The sequence below is a fragment of the Hypomesus transpacificus genome, chromosome 2 (assembly GCF_021917145.1).
Source record: "Hypomesus transpacificus isolate Combined female chromosome 2, fHypTra1, whole genome shotgun sequence".
In the NCBI taxonomy this organism is placed as follows: domain Eukaryota; kingdom Metazoa; phylum Chordata; class Actinopteri; order Osmeriformes; family Osmeridae; genus Hypomesus; species Hypomesus transpacificus.
The window spans coordinates 1-23,657 of NC_061061.1; the positions used below are offsets into that span (position 1 = coordinate 1).

Sequence of the window (23,657 nt, forward strand, 5' to 3'; positions counted from 1 at the left end):
TCCTGTAGGTGTGGCTAGCAGTGACAGGTACTTCCTGTAGGTGTGGCTAGCAGTGATAGGTACTTCCTGTAGGTGTGGCTAGCAGTGATAGGTACTTCCTGTAGGTGTGGCTAGCAGTGATAGCTCTTTGTCGGCCATCTTACCCGGCGTGGACGAACATGTAGGACAGGAACCTCCAGGCTTCCTGGCGCAGGCCTGGCTTGTAGGAGAGAGGGCTGTTCCAGATGCCTTCCCCCAGGGTCACCCACTGCTTCTGGGGCTTCCACACCGCATAGTAGATAAACACAGCCAGCTGGACACACATGGTGGAGAGAGAGAGAGCGAGAGAGAGAGAGAGAGGCAGAGAGAGAGAGAGAGAGAGAGAGAGAGAGAGGGGGGGGGGAGGGATGGATGGAGAAAGAGATGTAAGTAACTGTAGGGTTTCTTCAGTTGTGGTCTTGGCTGCATGCGAGTTAGCCTGAGCTCTTAGTATCTGCTCTATTTAAAGAGAGAACTAGTTCATGTAATAACCCTATAATAACCCTATAACTGCACAGCAGTGAAGTCACAAAACGTTTCCTTAGTGCACCAGACGGCTCCAGTAGTTACTCTGGGGTGGCACACTTATAAACATTACTTTTAGTTTAACTGAAACTGTCCCCCCCCCCCCCCCTTCTGATACCGTCACTCCCGTGTGTAGTGGCCCCCACCTCTCCGATACTGATGAGGATGATGAAGATTGGCGGCGGGCAGCAGTTGGCACGCTCCAGGTACGTTTCTCGGATGTCAGAAGGAAGCAGCCACCTGGAGATAGACTGGTGCAGCTTCTCACAACATCCAGCCTTCCTCCGCTCCTCTCCTGCCCCCAGTCGTTTCCCATCTCTGTCCACAGGAAAGGGAGCCTGCTCCTCGATATCTATGTCCTCCATCGACCCTCCTGGGTCCTAGGTCAGGATCGTGTTTGCGAGAATAAGGAGCTTTATGAATGAGAGCAGGTTTTCTGTAATTAGCCTACTACTATTCTAGATACACTTTCAAATACGAATATCAATTGGACTGGATAGACCCTACTGTTCGAAAAACGACAATTTCGAAAACATTCGTTCTGTTGCTTTACAAGTGGTTGAATGAGAGAGACTCTGTCTCTGCTCTTGCATTGAACAGCAGTAACACTGTATTTTGACCTGCGCTCTCTTCTGTCTCTTCATAAACTAACCAAAAAATGCACTCCTCTAAATGTTTTTATACGAAACCTTCCTATTAATTTAAACGACTCCCCCTGAATACACACACTCATGGAATTGGGTGTCACACCTAGGCAACGTGTAAAAAATAAGAATTACTTCACTTACCTAAATACGGATTAATGAAAAGTTGCTTGCGTTTCCAAACGGAAAAAGCATAGGTCTGTATTAGGAATTTCTCTCCAATGTTTGTTAGTTTAAAAAAACAAAAACTATCCGATGAATTACTTCTAAACCTCGAATTCTGCGTATCCGGACATTTTAACTGAAAAACTACACCCACAGATCAATTCCACAAAAAAACCCGCTCGCGGTGTGTCTGCCTTCTTCGGAGCAAAAATATAGAGATAATTTTAGACCTTTTCCTGTTTCAACCTCCTTCCCTGCAAACAGACCAATGATGCGTTCCCCTAGTAGGCTATTTATCTTCAGTCTAAACAAAATACAAGAGGAAGTTCACATAGTGTAAAAGCAGCCGTCGAGAGGTTACCTGTGTTTCCAGTTATCTGCCACACCTGCGCTGTACTCCAATCCGGATATGTTCCTTTGAAGCTACTTTGAAGTGGATGTAAACAGACGTACAGTAGTCTACTTATGGAATATCGTTCATGTAGTTGACCAAAACACACTTTTGTTGTTGTTGTTGCAACACTGAACTTCACTCTTATGTTTTCTTGTCTTATTGTGGAAATGAAACACGCAAGGGGAGGCTGAACCGCGCTGGAATGAGACGCAGCCTTATTCAGTGACGCTAAAGGTGTCTGCAAGTTCAACTGGTTATGATGTTCAATTAACTGGACCTATAACACTGTATTGTTAATCATAAAATTTAAGTCCAACTGGTTATACTGGACCTATAACACTATTGCTCATCATAAAATGTACATTGTAGACGGTGTGTTTTGGACGGTGTACACGTGTTGCAAAGTACGTACCTTGTGTTATGGAGCAGAAAATCATAATTTAGGCAACATTTTCATGATGTAGCCTATGAAAGTTCCAGCATACAGGCTATATTTGCAGAATACCGCTAGAAGGCAAACGTGTTTAGAGAGAACACGCTTTTTCACTTCTACATCCCCGATACACCCACCGATTCATCCCTTCTCCTGTCAGCAGATGGCGCCAACAACACAATCCTACAGTGCTACGCTCCTGTCCTCAACTTCTACTTCCTGTTCCAGGTACAGCTCAGTGGTAGAACATGGGGATAGCTCAGTGGTTAGAGCAATTCACTGCAGATAGTCACTTTGGATAAATACTTCCTCATTGTTCTCCTTCATGGTGCTCAGACAGAGCAGGCGGGATGTCAGTAGAAACCCAGCGCACCCCTGGGCACAATGCAGGCGGGATGTTAGCAGGAACCCAGCGCACCCCTGGGCACAGTGCAGGCGGGATGTCAGTAGAAACCCAGCGCACCCGTGGGCACAGTGCAGACGGGATGTCAGTAGAAACCCAGCGCACCCCTGGGCACAGTGCAGGCGGGATGTTAGCAGGAACCCAGCGCACCCCTGGGCACAGTGCAGGCGGGATGTTAGCAGGAACCCAGCGGACCCCTGGGAACAGTGCAGGCAGGATGTTAGCAGGAACCCAGCGCACCCCTGGGCACAGTGCAGGCGGGATGTCAGTAGAAACCCAGCGCACCCCTGGGCACAGTGCAGGTGGGATGTTAGCAGGAACCCAGCGCACCCCTGGGCACAGTGCAGGCGGGATGTTAGGCTACTTGGACTAGAATTTCAGGTGGCAATTGTGCCATTTTGGATGAAGAAACACAAAACAGAACTGTATCACATATGGAATAACAGGGAAGTACCCAGTGTCTTTCTGGATGAAACTGCAAACCCAAGAAACAGAGAAGAACACAGATTTAATCACAGAACTTTTATTTTTCAAAAGGGAGAAAAAATCCACATGGTCAGGTGAGAGTTGAAGAGAGAGGGGATGTCTGGCAGATTATACAGGATTACAGCAGCCAAGCTTTCTACAGCGCAGATCCACTGATCAATACTAAATCTGCTTTAGTCAAGATCTCCAGGAAGAGGGCACGGCCACACAGGCATCTTCTCCTCAGATTCCTCTAATGTTTTGGCCAGCAGCTACAGTTTTGGAGTAGAAATCAGTTTTGGAAAATAATTGAAGAAAAAAAAGAAAAAAACAATGGCACCCAAATATCTTGAAATTAAAAGGAAAATCAAATGTAAATGAAGAGGCAGTAGAACAGCCATGTTGAGAAACTGGAAGCTGGTGGAAGGAGTTCAGGAGACGTCTGGAAGGAGAGGAGAGGAGGGGTGAGACGACAGACACACAGCTGCTACCACTGGCTAGCTGTCTCCATCTAGAGGACTGTCAGTCGTGTCGAGGATTGTCTGTTGTGTGAATACATAGACCTGACTAGACTGTAGTCTGAATACATATACCTGACTAGACTGTGTTGTCTGAATACATACACCTGACTAGAATGTGTTGTCTGAATACATATACCTGACTAGACTGTGTTGTCTGAATACATAGACCTGACTAGACTGTACAGTCTAGATGTCTGAGTTCTGGGGCCAGTTAAAATAGACCTGTCTAATAGTCTTAGACTTAAATGCAACTTTAAGTCTTTGCCATAGACACTTCAATTTACCTTTTGCATAAAGCTTCACTATCAGTAACTAATGTAAGACTGACTTAGATTGCCTATTGTGCTTTGCATTATGGGTAAAATAAGACACTTCACGAAAAAAGAAAAGATGACAGACAAAACTGTGACACTTTACGGCAAAAGATTGAGACATTTAAACTTGATAAAAACCTATATCTGTTTGAGGAATACAATATTGAGAAAGTTGTCTTATTAATAAATAGTGTTTGCGTTTTTAAGCTTCTTAATTTAACCTCAACGCTACTTCCATTTATCAACAACTCCAACGCAGTTGGCTGGCACTAGCGTCAATAAAGTGAGTTTTGTCATCTACTCACTCGTTTAATAAAACATTTTATTCTGCGGGAAAGCAGAACCCAGTCAACATATTCTGCAGTTACAAATTACACACTCATGCATGATGATGCATGTGCCACGTGAGGCTGGTAATGATGCATGTGCCACCTGAGGCTGGTGATGATGCATGTGCCACCTGAGGCTGGTAATGATGCATGTGCCACCTGAGGCTGGTGATGATGCATGTGCCACCTGAGGCTGGTGATGATGCTTGTGCCACGTGAGGCTGGTGATGATGCATGTGCCACGTGAGGCTGGTGATGATGCATGTGCCACGTGAGGCTGGTGATGATGCATGTGCCACGTGAGGCTGGTGATGATGCATGTGCACGTGAGGCTGGTAATGATGCATGTGCCACCTGAGGCTGGTGATGATGCATGTGCCACGTGAGGCTGGTGATGCATGTGCCACGTGAGGCTGGTAATGATGCATGTGCCACCTAGGGCTGTCACGATAAGTACTTTTTCTTGTGCGATATATTGCACCAAAATTAATTGCGATAAACGATATTATTGCACACACTTCAATTGTCAGTAAATTTTATGCCACTGATTACATAGAGACCTCCCCCCCACCCCCAGAGGCGATTTTTAACAGTTGTTCGCTTCACTTCATCATCGCTTCTTGTTTACAACGTTAACAGGGCTACTTGGTTGGCGTCGCCTTTTCAGCTTGAGATATACAAGGTGTGGCGTGAGAGCGTGTGAAATGGTTGAAATGTGTGTCTCACGGCCAATGCGTGAGAGTTGGCAGCCTTGTGTTTGTCAAAAGTTTGCAACATATTTGTAAATGATGGTTTTTCGACCGTCTTTGATGGCTGCATCTCTTTGGCTACATAGCGAGTTACGCTATCCGTGAGTGTGCACCATTTCGCGCTGTCACGTTTATATTTGGAAAAGGCATCTGTAACAGAACTGTATGGAAGACTCCTTTCCAGCTGCAGTTGTTGTTCACAGGTTGAAAAACTGGGTGGGATAGTTGTATATTGCTAGGTGAGATGTTAGGTTAGTTGCTTATTTTCGTTTCCACTGTTTTTAAACAAAGTCGACATACCGACTCGTTCATGTTAATTGGCTCTCATCTCATTCGGCTTAAAGTCTAAACGTTCCCACACCGGAGCTGAAGATTGCGGCTTTGAAACCAAGTCAATTTTTAATTGTTCTTCCTAACTAGCTGTAGATGTCACGAAACGGAACACCTTATAACACAGTGAGTTCATGCCTTCTCTTCACCTGTCAGTGTCCGCTCTGTGTGTGGAGACGCTAGTCCCGCCTACGCTTTCTACACAGAAAGCAGACAAGATGACTGAGGCAGCGGGATCGAATAAAATGTTGGTGACATTTGTTCTTTTGTAAAAATTGATATAATCATAATTTTTTAAAATAAAAATGATCAGTTGCAATATATAGCAGCACCAAAAATTATTGCGCTCATATCCATAAACCGTGCGATAAGTCAATATATTGACTATCGCGACAGGCCTAGTGCCACCTGAGGCTGGTAATGATGCATGTGCCACGTGAGGCTGGTGATGATGCATGTGCACGTGAGGCTGGTGATGATGCATGTGCCACGTGAGGCTGGTAATGATGCATGTGCCACGTGAGGCTGGTAATGATGCATGTGCCACCTGAGGCTAGTGATGCATGTGCCACGTGAGGCTGGTGATGATGCATGTGCCACCTGAGGCTGGTGATGATGCATGTGCCACGTGAGGCTGGTAATGATGCATGTGCCACCTGAGGCTGGTGATGCATGTGCCACGTGAGGCTGGTAATGATGCATGTGCCACCTGAGGCTGGTGATGCATGTGCCACGTGAGGCTGGTGATGATGCATGTGCCACCTGAGGCTGGTGATGATGCATGTGCCACCTGAGGCTGGTGATGATGCATGTGGCTGGTGGTGATGGGTTAGGGTTGCACTTACAGCTGGCCGTCCGAGCACCGTATCTTCGCATGATCTGGTCCTGTGTGAACTTCACAAAAGATTCGTATTGTTCTGGAAGAGAGGAGGGGGGTGCAGAGGTCTTATAACACATGGGGATGGGTATAGCTCAGTGGTAGTGTGAGGGGGGGGGTATAGCTCAGTGGTAGTGTGAGGGGGTGGGTATAGCTCAGTGGTAGTGTGTGAGGGGGGGTATAGCTCAGTGGTAGTGTTAGGGGGGGTATAGCTCAGTGGTAGTGTGAGGGGGGGGTATAGCTCAGTGGTAGTGTGAGGGGGGGTATAGCTCAGTCGTAGTGTGAGGGGGGGGTATAGCTCAGTGGTAGTGTGAGGGGGTGGGTATAGCTCAGTGGTAGTGTGAGGGGGGGTATAGCTCAGTGGTAGTGTGAGGGGGTGGGTATAGCTCAGTGGTAGTGTGAGGGGGGGTATAGCTCAGTGGTAGTGTGAGGGGGGGGTATAGCTCAGTGGTAGTGTGTGAGGGGGGGTATAGCTCAGTGGTAGTGTGTGAGGGGGGGGTATAGCTCAGTGGTAGTGTGTGAGGGGATGGGTATAGCTCAGTGGTAGTGTGAGGGGGGGTATAGCTCAGTGGTAGTGTGAGGGTGGGTATAGCTCAGTGGTAGTGTAAGGGGGTACCTGCTAGTTTGGTGTTGAGTATGTGTTCGTACTCCTCCCTGATCTTCTCGTCGTGGTCTTTGAGCAGACGCTCACACAGGAAGCTGACCTGCCGCAGCGTGAACGAGGGCTGGTCCTTCCTCGAGGCTCCTGGGTGCACACACACACACACTGATCCCCTGCTGTCCATACACTAGAGTTGAGTCTACAGTGTCTCCTGGTAGGTTGTGTGAAGCCCAGCTGTCACCCTGCCTCAGGCGGTGTGTACCCGGAGGGAAGTGTGTGTGTGTACCTGGAGGGGAGCTGGGCGGGGCGAGGGCGGTGCTGGGGGCATCGCTGGCCTCTGACTGGGTGAAGGCACCCTCCAGCTGCCGTCTCCTCTGGTAGCGGCTGTACTCCTGACGGATGTTCTGAAAGATCTGCTCTGTAGGGCCAGTGGAGCAACAGTCAACATCTAGACACACACGCACATCTTTCAAATTCAAAAGAAAGTTGTTCAAGTTAAACCTTTGTTATTCTGCTTTCATAAAAACAAAGAATGAGCATGTTTGAGCCAGGCCCAGTCCAACTTCCTGTTCCTCTGGAGAGAAGCCCTTCACATCCTCACACCAGCTGAGACACAGCCAGGGCTCACAGGAAATGCAGTTTCAAAACAAAACACTGACAGGAAGTGCAACTTTAAAGCCCCCCCGCCCCAAGTCTTGTGACTGTGGAGAAGAGTGAAGGAATCACTTTCATTTCTGATACTTCATGGAGATGTGCTCCAATCACAACCTGCCAAACCTGACCCATGACCACACCCACTCACCGCTAAACATCCAATCAAAACTATCACCCGGCACTCACATCAACTGTTGCCAACCAACACATCAAATCACAGCTTAAACTACAGAGCTCACACATCCAGATCCATGAGGTGGAAAATCTAAATGCTTTTCTGAAGAAAGTGTGTGTGCTGAACGTGTGTCTGCAGAAAGTGTGTCTGCAGAAAGCAGCTGAAACTTGTGTTTTTGATGGCTTGAATAGTGTCAAAGGTTTTTTTTTTATTATTCAAATGTAGCTGCAATACAATTGAGCATGAAATAGAATAGGGAAGTGTATCTGCCAGTGACTTCCATTCATTTTATAGCATGAAATATATAAGATATACATTTAAGATAAAAAGAAGTGTTTCAGCCTTAGACAAATAACATTTGAATGATGTTTCTAGCTGATATAGTGATGAAGTGCATCTTCATTTGAATTCCATTGATTTTAAAGCATGAAAAGTATAAACGTATAAAAAGATTGTGGTTTTACAGCTGGTCAGCTTGAACAAACTGATTTTTCACACTCCAAGTTAGTTTAGAAATGTAAGAAACCACTAATGTAATTTATGTTATAACAACAAGTTATCAGCGTAATAGAATGACATGCTTTGTGTACTATCAATTAAAGTTGTATAGTTGCTCAAGTTGAAACAGCGTTATGCAGGTGAGACAGGGATGAACGGACTTGATGACATCACAACAGACAGAAAAACACAAACATATCCATTCATTTTTAAGCCCTTTGGGCTGCAAGAACATAACAACCATAAGAGTTATCAACGTGTGTCATAGCACACCAGTGCAAGTCAGCCTCTATCTGACACAGCTGGAACAGAGTTTCTAGCTTAAAGGGGTCATTGATTGCAGAACAGAATTTACCTTGTCACACTTGAATAACGACACTTCAGTGGGTAAAATGGACATACAGTGAACCTCAAAGTCCATTGACACCTCTTTCCTATGCAAATCTCACAATTAAAATGTAGCTGTACAACGGTAGGTTTTGAAAAAGCCACCTAACTGACGTCAGTTGGTAGCTCCACCTTTTTTGGTTTGTCTGTACCTTTGTCACGACTCACGCCCCAAAATGTGCTGCGCGCTGCTCTGTGTACTTCAATAGAATTATAAAGAAGAAGAATGTTTTTCTAGCATATCGAAAATGGACTACGGTGGTAAATGCAGTGTTCCAAGCTGTACAGGGAATGCTAACAGTTATCAGAGTCTTCCTAAGGAACCAAACACTCGACAGACAGATGTTTGTCTATGAGAAGATTCCTGTTCAGTTCGACCCTCAATTACACATTGCTTGAACCACAGTTGAGGACAGTTTTGAAGAAAAAAAAATTAAGCAGGATTTGCTGAGCAGCTGTTGCTGAATTGAGGTGCTGTTCCAACCGTATGCTCATCACAAACGCAAGCTGTAAGTATGATTTTGCCTATTAGCAATGCTAACGTCTCCTGTATCTAGCATAGGTAGAATGCTAAATACCTTTCTAAGCACATCAACATACCTTACTTAGCAAATGACTCCGACTACACTAGCTGTAGTCGGCATTAGAAGGGAAGCTTCCGAAAAAATTGCCAGAAAACTAATAGCAGTCTAGCCTATTGCTAACGCCTGTCTAGATTATCTATTTGAAAGAACTGGAGAAAGGCAGGTTCTAGATACAGGATACGTTAGCATTGCTAATAACTGTTACCGACAAAATCATCCTACAGCTAGCGGTTGTGATGAACATAAGGTAGGAACGCACCTCTTCAGAAACAGCTTCATAGCAAATCCTACTTTACATTGTCCCAGGTTTTCAAAACCGTCCTTGGTAAAATGGTTCGCGCAAATGTGTCGAGGGTCGAGCTGCACATTTACATTTATTCATTTAGCAGACGCTTTTATCCAATGCACAGGGATCTTCTATGCTACGGTAGACAAATCAGCCATGCACGTCTAGTCAATGTTAGCTAGACTCTAGCTCATCTGCTTTTTATTAACGCTGATTTGCAAGGAATGCAAGAACAGCTAGATAGCGAAAACACCTAGACTGTAGGCATGTTAACTAGTTTAGCTTGCTAACTCAAGAACATAGGTAGAATGTGTGATGATTTAGCCTAGTTTATTGGCAATGGGGCTAACGTTATTTCATGTTCCTAACTGTGTTTCATGTAAATAAATAACCTGTGTTGTCATGTAAATCTACAATTCAAGATGCATGTTTGTCCAGATCTATTTTTCAGCAAGATAGTTAGAGCTTACTGAAGCTGAGTTGAATCACGATAGTTTGTTTGCTAAGCTGTAGTACTAACGTTACACACCTAAGGCGATCCTGTTTGCTTCGACAACAGAAGTGGAAACAACTAACGTAATAATTTCAAATGATATCTAGTCAATCTGTTAATAAGTGTTGTGTAGATTGTGGGCATAGAACAGCACTTGGGCCATTGTCAGCCCAACCAATGTTACATACCCTATTTGGAGACCTTAAGGAACAGTGTGAAATACCCCCAAAACCCAGTCAATCACCCCTTTAAACATTGTGAAAGCAAAAGAGTGGGCAAAAGAGGAATAATAAGTATGCAGGATACTTTCAGCAAAACACACTGAAAATTGTAGGATTCAAACTCTAAATGGTACAAATAGACATGGTCTGCTTCCTAGTGTGACATGCAGCAAAAGGCCCAGGCAGCATTCGAACCCAGGCTGGATCAAGTGGCAGTGCGACTGGCATGTAGTCTGATCACCACACGGTGAAGGCTGGGTGTACCCGGCCCCGGCACCAGGCCAGCCACGCCTCACTGTGCCAGTGGGCTAAACAAGTCCTGATGTGTCCAAACCACACGGGAGCCTCTGGTATCTGGTCAAACACGCTGAGCACAGTTCGGGGGACAGGTGTGGCTCCTCCCCCTACTGCAGACCTGGCACTGCTGGGTAGGGCTGCAACGATTAGTCGACGTTATCGACAACAAAAAATTTTCAACAAATATTTATGTTGTCGACAAATCATTTGATCTCATAGGACCTATTTTAAGTTCCTGCAATACCGTGATTTGACCAGTGCAGCGCTGTAGCGCCAGACTAAGCAGCCCTCCCGTATGATATCCAATAGAAGAAAACAGCTGTAAACATTTTAGGGTGTAAAAGGGCCTGAAAAAGTATTGTGTGGGAAAGTTTCACCAAAGATCCAACTAAAAATACTGTCATATGTAATGTGTGCAAGGCGGAACTTGTTTTCCATGGTAGCACAACGTGCATGCATGAACATTTAAAAAGAAAGCATCCCCGCACGATAGGAGATGGAAACGGCAAGAGGTGAGTGTGCTCAAGCTGGATGGCTAGTTAGCTACACCAGTTGATAATAACAAATTACGCAGTATTTCACGGATACTAACACCGTAGCAACATGTCCACAGACAGCAGTTAGACAGTTCAGTTCATACGACAATTGTAATGAGACAAACAAAAAGCCAGTCCAGAAATTACACTATTACTCACTGTTTTCATTGAACAGAACCCTGTTGTCTTACAAGAGATATGTTTACATTCCTCCTTTTTTGGTTTGTAATACAACTGACTTAGTTTTGTTTATTTATCTTTTATATACTTTAAAGCAACATGATTGAAACAATGCTTAAAGAGCATTTTTTATTTAAGTTGGACACAATTGGACAAAAAGAGATGTAATAGCCTGTTCAGTTGGCTCAAAGTGCAATACAAATATTTTTTTCAAAAGCTGAAGTGATTTCTTGGTTTTATTTATTAGTTAGAATAAGTATAACTCAATGTTTTAACAAATTACAGAAGCTGAATAATTGTTCAAAGCTTTCTGATTAATCAATGAAAAAATAGATGATTAGTCGACTAATCGATCAAATAATCGTTAGATTAGTCGATTATCAAAATATTTGTTTGTTGCAGCCCTACTGCGGGTGTAGCTCCTCCCCCTGCTGCCAGTCACTCTCAGCAACCCCCGAATCCCAACCCCGGACGTTACCAAGCAACGCTGCCCCTGCCACGACCCCGGCTATACAACCAATCAGGGAGGGTCCCAGGCAAGGGCTACAGGAAGGCTGAGCCTCTCCCAGGCTTAGCGCAGGCCTAACAACAACAGTCACCAAGGTAGGAGGCCCGGGGAACAGGGACCAGGGGAACAGACGCCCGGGGGAACAGACGCCCGGGGGAACAGACGCCCGGGGGAACAGGGGCCCGGGGGAACAGACGCCCGGGGGAACAGACGCCCGGGGGAACAGGGGCCCGGGGAACAGGGGCCCGGGGGAACAGGGGCCCGGGGAACAGGGGCCCGGGGAACAGACGCCGGGGGAACAGGGGCCCGGGGAACAGGGGCCCGGGGGAACAGGGGCCCGGGGGAACAGGGGCCCGGGGGAACAGGGGCCCGGGGGAACAGGGGCCCGGGGGAACAGGGGCCCGGGGGAACAGGGGCCCGGGGAACAGGGGCCGGGGGAACAGGGGCCCGGGGAACAGGGGCCCGGGGAACAGGGGCCCGGGGAACAGGGGCCCGGGGGAACAGGGGCCCGGGGGAACAGGGGCCCGGGGAACAGGGGCCGGGGGAACAGACGCCCGGGGAACAGACGCCCGGGGAACAGAAGCCCGGGGAACAGGGGCCCGGGGGAACAGGGGCCCGGGGGAACAGGGGCCCGGGAGTGTGGGAGAAAGAACAGCCTGACTCATGTTCCCCTCCGGGGCTGGGGAGGGGGTCAGGCAAGCTCACTGAGTCGCTGAAACAACAGACTTCATTTCATAAAGCCATCCACCATTACAGGCTACAACTGTTCTAACTAGGCTACCCCTTCACTAGAACCCTGGTTGTAAGCTGGGGAACCTGTCACTAGAACCCTGGCTCCATCCACTGCTCCCAAACCTGGGGAGGCCAGATGCATGCTGGGATAGAAGACACAGGAGAGTTCCAGTGTTCCACACAGCAGCACTGGGGGGAGGGGCTTACAGACAGCTGACCTTTACTGCTGGTCACAAACCTTCTTAATGAAGGGAAAATAGTGAGCATAGTAGCAGGTACTGGGACATAATGTCCACACACACAGCTGCTGGACTGCAAGTCAACCACACAGATGGATTGGAATAATGGGTGCAATATAATGCAGGCCCTGAATAGACAACAGGCAAGATCTGTTAACAGTCATAACCAAACAGCTGAGATCAAACTGTTTTTGCCTTACGTAAAACTAGTCCGAGCAGGAAGCTTCATCCAAGCAGGAAGCTTCGTCAGAGCATACACACACAGCAGCATCACACAGGAAGCCGGCCTTGTCACTTCCTTCTATCGTATGTGATGACACCTGCAGGTGTGGAAGCCTTGGTTCCTGCTAGCGCCCCTCACCCCCAGGAACACATACACCCTTATCTGACTGGTGAGGGTCAGTCAAAACAAAGTGCCATCATCAATCAAGACTTGCAAAAACCCCCCAGGCCTCAGTCCCTGCAGCTCACAGTGTGCGGCCCTGGGACACCCTCCCGCTCCATACAGATCACTGCTGGGAGGGACCAGGGAGTTCTGCTTCCACCACCGGCCCATGACCTGGGAGTCTAACAGGACGCGTCGAGGAGAGATGTTCTCAAACTAAACCTCAACACTCCTAACTTTCGTTTTGCCGGGACGTGTGGAAGAGGCGATTGGCCTGGAGGGTTAGAGTTAGAGAAGCTCGATTCCTGGATCCCTCCCCTACAGGTGGATGGGTACCATGTGGATCCACAGCAGACAAAGACAGAGACTCCACCAGCCTGGGGCTAACTGGAGACCACAGCTCCACCAGCCTGGGGCTAACTGGAGACCACAGCTCCACCAGCCTGGGGCTAACTGGAGACCACAGCTCCACCAGCCTGGGGCTAACTGGAGACCACAGCTCCACCAACCTGGGGCTAAATGGAGACCACAGCTCCACCAGCCTGGGGCTAACTGGAGACCACAGCTCCACCAGCCTGGGGCTAACTGGAGACCACAGCTCCACCAGCCTGGGGCTAACTGGAGACCACAGCTCCACCAGCCTGGGGCTAACTGGAGACCACAGCTCCACCAACCTGGGGCTAAATGGAGACCACAGCTCCACCAGCCTGGGGCTAACTGGAGACCACAGCTCCACCAACCTGGGGCTAACTGGAGACCACAGCTCCACCAACCTGGGGCTAACTGGAGACCACAGCTCCACCAGCCTGGGGCTAACTGGAGACCACAGCTCCACCAGCCTGGGGCTAACTGGAGACCACAGCTCCACCAACCTGGGGCTAAATGGAGACCACAGCTCCACCAACCTGGGGCTAACTGGAGACCACAGCTCCACCAGCCTGGGGCTAAATGGAGACCACAGCTCCACCAGCCTGGGGCTAACTGGAGACCACAGCTCCACCAGCCTGGGGCTAACTGGAGACCACAGCTCCACCAGCCTGGGGCTAACTGGAGACCACAGCTCCACCAACCTGGGGCTAACTGGAGACCACAGCTCCACCAGCCTGGGGCTAACTGGAGACCACAGCTCCACCAGCCTGGGGCTAACTGGAGACCACAGCTCCACCAACCTGGGGCTAAATGGAGACCACAGCTCCACCAGCCTGGGGCTAACTGGAGACCACAGCTCCACCAGCCTGGGGCTAACTGGAGACCACAGCTCCACCAACCTGGGGCTAAATGGAGACCACAGCTCCACCAGCCTGGGGCTAACTGGAGACCACAGCTCCACCAGCCTGGGGCTAACTGGAGACCACAGCTCCACAGTCTATAATGTGCCGAGATCCACTTATCCAATTCTGCACTTCTGATCCTTGGTTTTCCGCTGTCTTTCTATATCCGCCATTTGTGTGTCCCTTTGGATAGAAGAGCCTGAATCAAATGTGATGTACGTGATGGTGAGTGTGAGAGCTGCTTGTCCTGCCAGGTTGACACACTGCTGACCCTGGAGGCAGCAGCAGACATATTACATTCATCTGAATCATTGATATTCTTCACACAGCATTCTGTGTGAGAGGCCGTCTATTCATTTAACTACAGCAGGAAATTGCGTTTTAATGAGATTTGGTCATATCAATCACATTCTGGGTTGGGCAGACTAAACGCATGCTTTACTGGGAAACATTGTAATATTCAAATCGTGCACTAGCAATTACGAGTAGAGATAAAAACAAAAGAATAGGATTTTGTACCCCCCCCCCCCCCCCCCCCCCCCCCCCGTGACTTCATATACAAAGGGACTGTGATCGCTGCAGATCCCAGGTAGTCTCTAGCCCCTGGTGCAGCTCATCACACTGGGGACGCATGCGAGCGGGAACGCAGCGTGAAGGATCAGAACAATGGCCTTCTGAGGCCAGGGGCTCACAAAAGGTACTAACCCAACCGCCCGGTTCCCACACTAGACAATGCCATTCGTCTAGTCCGCTAACGTTAGCCAACAGCAAACCGAAGACAGACAATACCCGTCGTAGCACCATTTAATGCCTGGGACGTTTCCCCGGCGACAATGTCACTGATTTATAGAATTACATCGGAAAACTATGAAAGACCGCTGTCGTTGTTATTTCTCAAAAAGCAAATGTCCCTGTTGGCTCTTAAGGTGTGACAATGTTTAGGTAGTTTGGCTAAAAAAGCGATTACCCAAACATAACTTAAGGTCAGTATTCATTATTAAGCAGAACTTATTCGTGAAGACGACTTTTTAATTCGCTGGCTTTCTTAACGTAATATCAACCACGCTACTGCACCGGGTAGCTGGTAAGCGGCTAGTCTATTTAATTTGCTAACACTCCGCAAACGTGAGCTAGCCACCATCATTCCATTATAACCGAATTCCCGATGCTTGGGCTTCGAGCTAGCTAGCTACCTAGTTGCTAACTAGCTAATTGTCTTCCTAGCAGCTGTCTAGATTAGCTAGCGACCCTGGTATCTAGTGCTAGGTACCAGCTTACTAACACAATGACAATCATGGAGACAATAACAGTTAGAGAACGGAACGAAACAACAACGTTAATGATTGCATAAGTACTGACAGCTAGTCAACAGTAAAATGAAAGCAAGTGGCTAGCTACGCACTCTATCCACTAGCTACTTTCAATTTCCATTCTTTCACAACTTGTCTGGCTAGCTACTGTAGCTCGCTAATATCAATTCCACTCCACCCAAACCCCCTCCCCCATTTCTTCACCCAGTTTTAAAAAAATACATTTTTTTCCAGTTATTTTTGGCACCGTTTCTTACCCGGAGTAAGCCTGTTTTCGCCTCCAATGGGTGGGGGAGACATCGAGTGCGAAGGGCTGTCAGCCGCCGGACGGAGGTTGCATCTTTGGGGGGACGGGGTGCTCGGAGTCCCCGTTAGCGGATTGCACCTTCTCCGCTTCGGAGACTGAGGACTGAGTAGGGCCTCAAACTCCATTGAGCGCTTTAACGTTGCTCCACACGCCATTGTGGCTGAATAAAAGAGACGATAGTGAAGTATTGCGGAAACAAACACCCACAAAACGCACAGTACGCACTATAAAATATTTTAAATTTGCTTTCTTCGGTTGTTGCGTCGCTGTGGTTGCTTTCAGCAGCGGTAAAAGAATAGACCAGCGCGGCGGCGTCGCCAGCTGCCGTACCGCTGCTGAATTTCTAGAACGTCACAGGGCAGATTAGACTGTACCATTTGTAAAGAAAAGAAGGGAGGATACATTTTCAAATGTATACTTTAAACGCGAAATCGTATCATTCAAACAATGAATTATTATTATTTCAATAAACATCATTTTTAGAGAGATATTATTAGTGTCGCAAATGTGTTTTAATAGCTCATCAAACACATTCTACGAACTTTGTTACTACAAGTCGACCCTACAGTTCACGTAAATTGTTTAAAATTCAGGCTTCACGAGAACGGAATGGATTCATTTACACTTTCGGAGGCTCATCTCTTTATTCACACGTTTACTGAACTTAATCTTCGATGATTATTCAAAGCTGTAACGTCAAATATGCAAATGTTGCCTGTATTACTTTTTTTACTTTAGTATCTTGCTAGCTAATCCTATCAACAACCGCCTACTTGATTTAGGCCCACAGCGTTGACAGCTGATTCATTAACCCTCGATCGCATGCCAATTTACTCTTTTAGTTCATTTCCTTGCCATTGTCTCTTTAAGATACAACTCTAGATCTCACCCTTCTGACGCCTTAACTTCATATTGTTTATGATGGGATCATGTCACGTAAGATCTGCTTTCCAGAGGCAAGATTCTTACTTAGGTCAACTACTCCTAGTTTCCTATGCCACTTATCAAGACAGAGTCATGTAAACAATCTGACATTGTGATGTTTACTATGATGATGCCGGGATGACATCATGTCCCTTGTGACAGGGCAGAAGGTTGAAACATCCACAACATCTCCCTCACTACACGTTCACCAGCCCAGGTTACACATGGTAGTTTTGACTATGGAGTCAAGTCCCACGTGCCTCCAGGCCGCGTGCTGCCAGGCCGCGTGAAGAGATGCAGTCTACAGCAGGTTTACGGACGCTCAGTCGTGTGAACCACTGAGGTGGGTGGAGGGGAAACCATCCACCATGTTCATCTCCTCATCCCAGACATGTCCTCCATGTTGATGGTGTGTGGTCATGGTTGAACTGGGCAGATCAGATACCAGACGCTGAGTTTGGCTCTGGAGCATAAGGGTTGACAACATCTTTAGTCTTGCCTCTAAACCCCCCACAACACCCACTGCCGGATTTCAGCATTCATTGACATTATTTAATTGAACCACGCCAAAACAGAACTTCTCATCATCCCAGCCAAACCCTCCATCTCCCACAATCTCTCAATCACCCTGGGATCCGTGACAGTGACCCCTTCATCCTCTGCCAGGAACCTCGGGGTGACCAGCTCTCCCTCACAGCCCACATTGCTGCAGTCTCCCGGTCTTGTAGATTCACCCTCTACAACATCCGGAAAATCAGGAGATACCTGTCTGAGTATTCCACCCAGCTGCTTGTCCAAGCACTGGTCCTCTCCAAGTTGGACTACTGCAACTCCCTGCTCGCCAGTCTCCCAGCATGTGCAACCCGCCCTCTCCAGAGGATTCAGAACGCAGCAGCCCGCCTGGTCTTCAACCTACCCAGACGCACCCATGTCACCCCGACTCCTCATCTCCCTTCACTGGCTACCCATCACGGCCCGTATCAGATTCAAGACCCTGGTACTGACCTTCCGAGCGGTGAACGGGACTGCACCGACTACATCAAGTCTCTCCTCCTGCCCTAAACCCCCACCCGCCACCTACGGTCTTCTTCTGACAACCGTCTGGTGGTCCCTCTGCTCAAGAGCGCCCGGTCCCAACACAAGCTCTTCTCCTGTCTGGGCCCCCTGTGGTGGAATCAACTCCCCACCTCCATCAGGGACACTGACTGTCTCTCCACCTTCAAGAAAAGGCTCAAGACTCACTTGTTCCGGGAATACAACGGCACCTAGGAATGATTTGCTGGACCTGATGTTAGTTTCCTCCAGGATCACAATGACTCTTACTTAGAGACTTGTTGCTCTTGTTGGTTAGCTTTAACTGATTTAAAACTGTTGCTTGCTTTTCTACAGGTACACTCCTGCACTTTTTTGAGGTCATGTTGTTTAATTGTAACTTGTTTAACTACATGCTCTTATGGTTCTTCCCTTTGGCACTTATTTTTGGTTTATCACAATGTATGCTTCATGTTTGGCTACCCGCAATATTGGTGGATATTTCGGTGTTATGATCAGTGACCTATGCACTTTTGTAAAGCTCTCTCTTGGAAGTCGCTTTGGATAAAAGCGTCTCTCTCTCTCTCTCTCTCTCTCTCTCTCTCTCTCTCTCTCTCTCTCTCTCTCTCTCTCTCTCTCTCTCTCTCTCTCTCACTATCTCTTTCACTATCTCTCCCTCCCCCCTCTCACTATCTATCTTTCTCTCCCCGTCTGTCACCATCTGTATCTCTCACTATCTCTCTCTCCACACTAAGTTGCGAATAAGTCATTTTTCAGTGAAGCCAAAAACCCAACACAAAGGGTATTGTCCAGCCTCACCTTTAATGTTTAAATAATGGCTTACACAAGCTCTACTATTACTATTCACAAGACACAACACACAGAAGAAGAAAAAAGAGAATGAGTCAAACTAGCTGCCAGTAGTCTCTGTCCCTCATCAGCAGAGTACCAGCCTCCATGTTCCACCTGGCTCTCTTCATGACCTTTGACCTGCTTACCTCAGCGCTCTGCTCGTCGTCACGTGGAGGACATTGTATACAGTCCCACAATGCAACTGGCTAGGCATTCATCTACAGAAGGTCACTCACATGTCGTCCTGTCTGGTTCACCTGTTCTCCTGTCCCCCAGTCCTCCTGTCCCCCTGTCTTCCTGTCCCCCTGTCTTCCTGTCCCCCTGTCCTCCTGTCCTCCTGTCCCCCTGTCTTCATGTACTCCTGTCTTCCTGTCCCCCTGTCTTCCTGTACACCTGTCTTCCTGTCCCCCTGTCTTCCTGTACTCCTGTCCTCCTGTCCCCCTGTCTTCCTGTACTCCTGTCTTCCTGTCCCCCTGTCCTCCTGTCCTCCTGTCTTCCTGTCCCCCTGTCTTCATGTACTCCTGTCTTCCTGTCCCCCTGTCTTCATGTACTCCTGTCTTCCTGTCCCCCTGTCTTCATGTACTCCTGTCTTCCTGTCCGCCTGTCTTCATGTACTCCTGTCTTCCTGTCCCCCTGTCTTCCTGTCCCCCTGTCTGCCTGTACTCCTGTCCCCCTGTCTTCCTGTACTTCTGTCTTCCTGTCTTCCTGTCCCCCTGTCTTCCTGTCTACCTGTCCCCCTGTCTTCCTGTCCCCCTGTCTTCCTGTCCCCCTGTCTACCTGTCCCCCTGTCTTCCTGTCCCCCTGTCTTCCTGTCCTCCTGTCTACCTGTCCCCCTGTCTTCCTGTACTTCTGTCTTCCTGTCCCCCTGTCTTCCTGTACTCCTGTCTGCCTGTACTCCTGTCCCCCTGTCTTCCTGTCCCCCTGTCTTCCTGTACTCCTGTCTTCCTGTCCCCCTGTCTTCCTGTACTCCTGTCTGCCTGTACTCCTGTCCCCCTGTCTTCCTGTCCCCCTGTCTTCCTGTACTCCTGTCTTCCTGTCCCCCTGTCTGCCTGTACTCCTGTCCCCCTGTCTTCCTGTACTTCTGTCTTCCTGTCCCCCTGTACTTCTGTCTTCCTGTCCCCCTGTCTTCCTGTCCCCCTGTCTTCCTGTCCCCCTGTCTACCTGTCCCCCTGTCTTCCTGTACTCCTGTACTCCTGTCCCCCTGTCCTTGTTTATCACACGACTATCTTACTTTACACAACACTTTTTACTTTCCATCATTAAAATACTGTAACAAACTACTGAATTATCTAGCTACTACCTTGACATTCTCTACAATGCCTCACCCCTCCAGTCCTCCTGTCCTCCACCCCACCACCCCAACCCTCCACCTCACCACCCCAACCCTTCACCCCTCCAGTCCTCCTATCCTCCACCCCACCACCCCAACCCTCCACCCCTCCAGTCCTCCTGTCCTCCATCCCTCCTGTCCTCCACCCCAACCCTCCACCCCTCCAGTCCTCCTGTCCTGCATCCCTCCTGTCCTCCACCCCACCCCTCCAGTCCTCCACCCCAACCCTCCACCCTTCCCCAACTACCCACTGGTGTGCAGCTGCTTGTTCACCCTCCCTGAGACAGAGTCCACCGTGCAGGTGTTCCCTTCTGCCCTGTCCTCCTCCAGGGCCATGCTGAAGCTTTTACTCTCTGCTGTGGGCAGGGCTGGAGCCGAGTCCCCCGACCCCATGGGCCTCTGGCAGCCCCCCAGCCCCCACAGCCTCGCCGCCAGCCGCAGCAGCGCCCCCCTCAGCTCCCTGCAGCGCAGGGCGTAGAGCAGCGGGTTCACGGCCGAGTTGACGAGACACAGCGTGCTGCAGAAGGCGAAGGCCCTCTGCTGAGAGCGGTTTAAGTGCCTCCTCACGTCCTCCAGCATGAAGGCCAGCACAGGCACCCAGCAGCCCACCAGGATGAGCAGGATGAGCCCCAGAGTGCGCGCCAGGCGGATGTCCATCCTCATGCGGGACTGCCCCGCCGGCGCCCCCTGCAGGCTGCTCATGGAGGCCTCGTGCTGGTGAGCCCTCCACAGCACCAGGCCGTACGCCCCCAGGATGAGCCCCAGCAACGCCAGGATGAAGCTGGCCCAGCACAGCATGTAGCAGGGCGGGATGTAGGGGAACAGGTCAGAGCAGGGCGAGTGGAGGCCGCCTGGGCAGCGCCAGCCCATCAGAGGCAGGAAAGAGATGAGGAGCACAAGGCTCCACAGGCCCAGCAGGGCGAGCAGGGCGCGGCGGCGGGTGAGCAGCGCGTGGTAGCGGGCCGCGTGGTGGATGCAGACGTAGCGGTCCAATGCCGTCAGCAGCAGGCTGCCCACAGAGCCGGAGAAAGCCATCGTGACGCCGCCCAGCTTGAACAGGTACGTGGCCGGGCTGTCACAGCGCTTGAACAGGTGGAAGTCCAGGAAGTTGACGGTGAAGAAGCAGCTGGCAAAGATGTCCGCCAGGGCGAGGCTGCCGATGAACAGGTAGGAGGGGCGTCTCCGCAGGGGAGCGCTGGCCGCGATCACGCCCAGAACCAGCAGGTTCTCCAGGAGGGTGATGGGACCGGCCAGGAAGCAGATGGAGCCAATGGCTACCTGCTCGGGATGCTTCAGAACCATGTAGCGAGTCAGATCCTTACACGAGCGGTTGGGTTGGACCGCTGGGGTCAGAAGAAGAGACAGAACACATGGAGCAGGTCTCAGCAGGGTTATGGGTCAGGGTTAAAGGTCAGGGGTCAGAGCCAGCAGGGATGACAGCTACTATTCCAGACAGCTCTGGGTTGATGACAGGATGAGATAAGGCTGTGATCGTCATTTCAATGTCATTTATTTCTAAGGTTAAGATATACATACCCATGGGAAGAGCTGTAGGACGACTCTGATTGGCTGTCAGCATTGCTGCTGGTGTGTGTAGCTCCTCCCATCCCTCCATCCCTCCTTCAGAGCACAGAGGCACATTAAACAGTCGGTCACAAGTCACATTAAATACTCGGTCACAAGTCACATTAAACACTCGGTCACAAGTCACATTAAACACTCGGTCACAAGTCACATTCTCTCTTCACATTAAACAATCTGAGCAACACCAACATGTGTGTGTGTGTCTCTGCCATTCGACACCAGCAGTATTACTACTCTGTTGTGGCATTAAAAAGAGAAGTTCTGGTATTAGTTCCAAATGTGACCACTAGATGGGAACATTTCTCTGCTTTCTGAAAAACATTCATGAGGCTGAAAATTATGTTTTTCAGTTTCATGAAAGCAGACGGACAGAGGGACCCCTTTTACAGTAACAATTATCAATAAAACATCATATTAATATGGGTAATATACAATATGTTCATTAATAAAAAAATATTAATATGGGTAATATACAATATGTTCATTAACAAAACTCAGACATCTTGATAAGAATAATCATAATGAATATAATACTTATTGGAAAAATAAATCAAGTAACATGAACAGGGAGAGAGATGGAGAGACAGAGAGAGTCAGAAAGGACAGAGAGAGACAGACAGAGAAAGAGAGAAAGAGCGCGAGGAGAGCAGGAGAGAGAGAGAGAGAGAAAGAGAGAGAGAGAGCGATTGACAGGTAAAAAAGGCCGCCCCCTTTCAGAATTGAAAGAAGGCATTCTAAAAATAGGATCATAATGACTGAATCACCACTTCCATAGGTGATCTATGCAATCTTTAGATGAACCTGACAGGTTGTGCCAGAGCTTGGGCCAGACAGGGTAAACCCCCAGTACCTCAGGGGACGTTTGGGATGTTTTACACACAGCTGAGAAAAACACTGATTTGTAAATAAGCTCCAAAAGATTTGGCGCTGAACCACCAAAGCAACACTAGCAATGGGAACATCAGCCTGTAGGTACACTAAGACATACAATGGGAACATCAGCCTGTAGGTACACTAAGACATACAATGGGAACATCAGCCTTTAGGTACACTAAGACATACAATGGGAACATCAGCCTTTAGGTACACTAAGACATACAATGGGAACATCAGCCTTAAGGTACACTAAGACATACAATGGGAATATCAGCCTTTAGGTGCACTAAGACATACAATGGGAACATCAGCCTTTAGGTACACTAAGACATATAATGGGAACATCAGCCTTTAGGTACACTAAGACATACAATGGGAACATCAGCCTTTAGGTGCACTAAGACATACAATGGGAACATCAGCCTGTAGGTACACTAAGACATACAATGGGAACATCAGCCTGTAGGTACACTAAGACATACAATGGGAACATCAGCCTTTAGGTACACTAAGACATACAATGGGAACATCAGCCTTTAGGTACACTAAGACATATTGGCTCAATGAGTCCAGTCCAGCATTCATACAGACCTGTCAAGGAGGCATAAATAACCACATCATACACATGATCAATACTCCACCAGCATTCTCCAGAACATTCCCCCCTGCAGGAGAATCACACTTTCTCTATGTGACAAAGGAGTTCCCCTTGCAACCAGGAGCACTTTCTTTTAATCCAGATCTTACTGAGCATCGTGACTATTTTGCCTATTAGTGATTATGATGTCTGGGAGGAAAGAGCGGAGATTAAGTTTCAGGAGACGTCTGTCTCCCTGTGGAGAACGCTGGAAGAGGTTCCTGCTTTCTGCTTTCTGCTTACTGCCTCTTACTGCCTCTTACTGCTTCTTACTGCCTCTTCCCAGCCTCTTACTGCCTCTTATTGCCTCTTACTGCCTCTTACTGCCTCTTACTGCTTCTTCCCAGCCTCTTACGGCCTCTTATTGCCTCTTCCCAGCCTCTTACTGCCTCTTACTGCTTCTTAATGCCTATCCCCAGCCTCTTCCCAGCCCCTTACTGCCTCTTATTGCCTCTTCCCAGCCTCTTCCCAGACTCTTACTGCCTCTTCCCAGCCTCTTACTGCCTCTTATTGCCTCCTCCCAGCCTCCCCCCAGCCTCTTACTGCCTCTTACTTCCTCGTACTGCCTCCTCCTAGCCTCTTCCCAGCCTC

General features: G+C 48.7%; 3 protein-coding genes across 6 annotated transcripts; all 3 read right to left on the reverse strand.

The window, feature by feature from the left end:
- Positions 1–6: 6 nt before the first annotated feature.
- Positions 7–2,027, reverse strand: rhbdl2 (rhomboid, veinlet-like 2 (Drosophila)). 4 transcript variants are annotated; one of them, XM_047033308.1, is made up of 3 exons: positions 1,714–2,027; positions 690–923; positions 7–292 (listed from the first exon to the last, which is right to left on the reverse strand). In XM_047033308.1, exons 2-3 carry the CDS (start codon positions 906–908, stop codon positions 140–142), a joined length of 372 nt encoding a protein of 123 aa, XP_046889264.1. In that variant the 5' UTR covers positions 909–923; positions 1,714–2,027; the 3' UTR covers positions 7–139. The 4 variants fall into 4 exon arrangements, with proteins under 4 accessions (XP_046889264.1, XP_046889255.1, XP_046889234.1 ...); XM_047033299.1 differs by having other exon boundaries at positions 690–956; positions 1,714–2,026; XM_047033278.1 differs by lacking the exon at positions 1,714–2,027 and adding an exon at positions 1,332–1,707 and having other exon boundaries at positions 8–292.
- A 1,062-nt stretch (positions 2,028–3,089) lies between these two features.
- Positions 3,090–16,396, reverse strand: akirin1 (akirin 1). The gene is made up of 5 exons (XM_047033264.1): positions 15,782–16,396; positions 7,055–7,186; positions 6,784–6,912; positions 6,136–6,207; positions 3,090–3,489 (listed from the first exon to the last, which is right to left on the reverse strand). Exons 1-5 carry the CDS (start codon positions 15,984–15,986, stop codon positions 3,479–3,481), a joined length of 549 nt encoding a protein of 182 aa, XP_046889220.1. The 5' UTR covers positions 15,987–16,396; the 3' UTR covers positions 3,090–3,478.
- A 3,816-nt stretch (positions 16,397–20,212) lies between these two features.
- cnr2 (cannabinoid receptor 2) lies at positions 20,213–22,187 on the reverse strand. Its single transcript, XM_047031879.1, has 2 exons — positions 21,506–22,187; positions 20,213–21,312 (listed from the first exon to the last, which is right to left on the reverse strand). Exons 1-2 carry the CDS (start codon positions 21,582–21,584, stop codon positions 20,213–20,215), a joined length of 1,179 nt encoding a protein of 392 aa, XP_046887835.1. The 5' UTR covers positions 21,585–22,187.
- Positions 22,188–23,657: the final 1,470 nt, after the last annotated feature.